This window comes from Marmota flaviventris, chromosome 16 (assembly GCF_047511675.1).
Source record: "Marmota flaviventris isolate mMarFla1 chromosome 16, mMarFla1.hap1, whole genome shotgun sequence".
NCBI lineage: Eukaryota > Metazoa > Chordata > Mammalia > Rodentia > Sciuridae > Marmota > Marmota flaviventris.
In genome coordinates, this window is record NC_092513.1 from 74175105 (window position 1) to 74178870 (window position 3766).

Genomic DNA, 3766 nt, shown 5'->3' on the forward strand with positions numbered 1-3766 from the left:
ACTGTGTCATAAAATATTTTATTGGAAAAAAAAAAAGTCACCGTCTTCGCAAGATGGGGGGGTAGGAGCCCCAGCGACGTCGGGGACCCGGCCTCAGGCCGAGCCGCTGAGTTATCCCGGCGCTGTCTCGGGCTCCGATGTCCTGCGCCCGGCCGCTGGGTCCCCGACGCGCGGAAGCGAGTGTGTGCCTGGCGGCGTCCAGGACCAGAGACGGGGTGAGGGTGTGGGCAAGGAGCGGGGCGTGAATGCACGTGGAGCGCACGGCGCCGCGGAGCTCCAAGGAAGACGAGTTGCTTCCGCGGCGATGGACGTCCCAAGTAAGGACCAGGAGCGCGCCGGGGCCTGGGTTTGGCTTCAGGGTCTCTGTCCTTCCTTGTTTGACCCCTGGTTGTCCGCATTCAAAGTAATAATAAAATGCTTAGAAAGCAAACGGTGGGGACGAGAAGGGACGGTCCGCAGGTTTCCGCGGACTCAGGTGGCCACTGCTTCTCTGGCTCCCTGGCTCCGCACTCTGCCGAGCTCAATCCTCGCGGCTCCTGTCGCTGGGCTCGCCTGGCACCTCCGCCGGCTTCTCCGCCTCCTTGGCGCGCTCCTGCTCTGAGAGTTGCTCGCTTGTGGGGATGGAGTTCTTCTTTGGCCGCCCCTTGGGCTTGGTAGGGGACTCCAGGCCGCCGCCCTGCAGTACCTACACGAAGGATGACCAGTACCTCGATGGGCGGGGAGGTGGACTGGGGACCCTTGTGCCCAGCACCCAGGGGTGACGGAAGGACCCAACCGGGTCATCAAGGACCGCTCCCCGCCCCTGGGAAACGGCAGCCATTTGAGAGCCGTTGGGAAGAGGCGTCCCCTAAGACTGCAGAGGGGTTCAAGGCCGCCAGCGGACCTGAGGGCTCCGCGGGACACCAAGGATTGTTGGCCCCCATAGGGCACCCAAAGAGGCAGAGGGTCCTCATATGCACCAGGTACGGAGGGAATTGGAAGGGTTGGGAAGAGTTCCTCGCGGAGCAGGGAGGAACAGTTCTTGCAGGGCACAGGGGCATGGCCCGGGAAACCGAGGGCCTACAGAGCTACCAGGCACACTCACTATTTTCTTCCACTTCATCCTCCGATTCTGATACCACGTCTTCACCTGCAACTGGCTCAGGCCCAAGGACTCGGCGAGATCTATTCTGGAAAGAGCAGGGCGCACCTTCAGCAGGGCAGATGGCCACCCTCCCACCGCCTACTGGCCCCAGCCTGGCCCCACACTACCTGTCGGGCGTGGAGAGGTACTTCTGCTTCTCGAAGCGTTTCTCCAGGCCCATCAGCTGCAGCTCGGTGAACACAGTGCGGCTCCGGCGCCCCTTCTTGGCTTTCGTGCTCGGCTCACCAGGGCCTGCGGCCTCCAGCTTCCCGCGGAGCTGCAGCTCCAGTGGCAGGTGCGGCGCACCCGCGGCGCCAGGCAACCCAGGCCCGGCGGCCAGCAGCGCTGAGCCCAACCCGGAACAGCCGAGCGGCGCCAGCGGGAACTTGAACACCGCCGCCTGCTCTGCCTTCAGCACTGCTGCAGGGAGAGAAGAGTGAGGAGCCCAGTGAGCTCCAGCTGCGCTTCTCTGCCTCGGGCATCGGCCGCACCAAGGGCCACGGGAGCTTCGGCACAGAGAATTGAACACGCAAAACCTCCACGCCTGGCTGCCTGGAGCAAGCATGCGAGCCACGCGCAAAGATTTGAACTAAGCGCAGAAGACAAGCCTCCTCAATGTTCTGTTCTCCAGAGTCTGGAAGAAAGGACCTCCCCAACCCGGTGCTCTGCTCCGGCATTCCCCATGCCCCAGCCGCCTCTGGATTTCAGCGTTCTCCAGAAACAAGTTCACAGGTCTGAGACGCATGCAGTGTCTCTTTCGTAAAAAAGGAAATTAAGAAGAGACCGGTGCGAATTAAGAAGGTGGGCGTCTTCCCGGGCCAAATCCGGCTTGCTGCGTTCGGAAAAAGAACCTAAAGGACTGTGCACGGTCACTCTCCTGTGCTCAACACAGCAGCTACACCGCGGGCTGTGGCCGTGCTGTCCTCTGGGATGGGGTCGGGCGCTTCCTAGAAATTCCAAAGCACCCTGTGAACACGAAATTTGTGTTCTTGTTTTTCTGTTCAGGCTCTTCCCCGTGAAGACGCTTGCATGTTCTCTAATCCTAAAATGTTTTTTTTTTCTTTTTGCCCGCTTCAAACGAACTACTAACAATACAACAGATAGAAGTGAAAGGCAGCCCAGACGCTGCGTCCCAAATTAACTTAGAACAAGCAAACTGGCTCTGCCGCCACGGGCGGGACAAGCTCAACCAAGAAGGGACGAAAGGAGTGCAGAAAAGGAGGTTGGTGGGGCTGGGGTCCCCGCCAAGTTTAGTAGGCCTCCCTTCCCTTCAGGCTTCTCCGAGTCCGGTCCTAGTCCCTTGGAAGTACGAAGGGGACCCAACAAGGTGCAAGTAGAGGTAAGGAGGAGGAGAGGGGAGAAGGGAAAAGGACTCTTTAGGGGAAAAGTGGGAGAGGCAGATCTACACAACCGAGAGGATGAGGGAGGCCAAACGCTGAGCAGAGCGTAGATGAGAAAGGTTAAGAAGGGAATGGAGGTGGTGGAGAGGGCACTGCAGGCCAGGACAGGCACCCACCAAGAAAGAGATAGGGTGGGCAAAAACGGTTTGAGCAAGTGGTTCAAGTTCTGCCAAGACCCAGCCGACCTGGAAGTGGAAGGTCCAGCCCGGCAGCGGCTCACAGGCAGGCCTCTTGCTCACAGCAAGGCCCTACGGCAGCAGAGGCCTCATTGTCCCCAGCTGCAGCACTGGACTCCAGGATACCCTGGGACGACTTGGGCCAGTGTCTGTACCCAGCATTGGAAGCCGCGGGCCTCTTCTAGAGGTCCCAGCTACCCGGGTTTGGGTAGTCACAGGCTCCTCGTTGTCAGTTCTCCACGGCAAAGCGGAGAAACCCACGGTCTGAGGTCATTTTGACCCTCACTAATCCGCAGACCGGTCGTTCGCCCGAGATGGGAGTGCGGGTTCTGTTCCCGGGGCCCAGCTCCCTATCCTGTGCAGAAGGATGAAGAGCGGCCATGCAGCCAAAAGCAAATGCCCTCCCTGGCCTGTCCTTCGGGCACGAGGCCTGTTTCTACGGAGCCTGTTGCCCGCACTCTCCGCTTCCAGGCTGGAGCGCGCCTAGAAATCTGTCCCGGGGCCTGCGCGCTCAAAGCAATGTCCAGGGACGGTTCTGGGGCCCAGGTAAGAAGGGTAGGTTCTGGGCGCCGCCACGGCGTGGCTCTTACTCTCCCGCTAAGACCGGCCCACAGCCCCAAGGCCCCAAGGCCGCCGCACGTACCCAGGTGGCTGTGGAAGGGCCGCGCCGCCAGCAGCGCCTGCACGCCGAACTTGAGCAGCTCGCCCGCGGCGGCGGCGGCGGCTGCAGGCGCGGCGCCCTTGGGCCCGGGCGGTTCGGTGAGGATTTCCTCGATCATGAAGCTTCGGTAGCGGTGTGGCCGGTGATCTGCACAGCCCTCGGGCGGGCCGAAGCGCACGGCGCCCGGCTCCCCGGGCCGCTGCATCGCTGCGCCCGCGGATGCGCCCGCGGCTGGGCAGCGGCGGCGGCTGGGCTCGGGCGCGGGGCCCGCGCGGGGCTCTAGGCCGGCCCGCAGCTCCCGGCCGCGCGCGGGCGCCGGCTCATGCCCCCTCCCCCGCCGGCGGGCCGGGCGGAGGCGCAGGGCGCGGGCGGGGCGCTCGGGGCTCGGCCAGTCGGACCCGGCACT

The 3766-nt window shown here is 62.8% G+C and overlaps 1 protein-coding gene across 1 annotated transcript; it reads right to left on the minus strand.

Moving 5' to 3' along the window:
• Positions 1–520: 520 nt before the first annotated feature.
• On the minus strand, positions 521–3565 carry Barx1 (BARX homeobox 1). Its single transcript, XM_027950940.2, has 4 exons — positions 3343–3565; positions 1252–1543; positions 1085–1169; positions 521–685 (listed from the first exon to the last, which is right to left on the minus strand). Exons 1-4 carry the CDS (start codon positions 3563–3565, stop codon positions 521–523), a joined length of 765 nt encoding a protein of 254 aa, XP_027806741.1.
• Between the last annotated feature and the right edge of the window lie 201 nt (positions 3566–3766).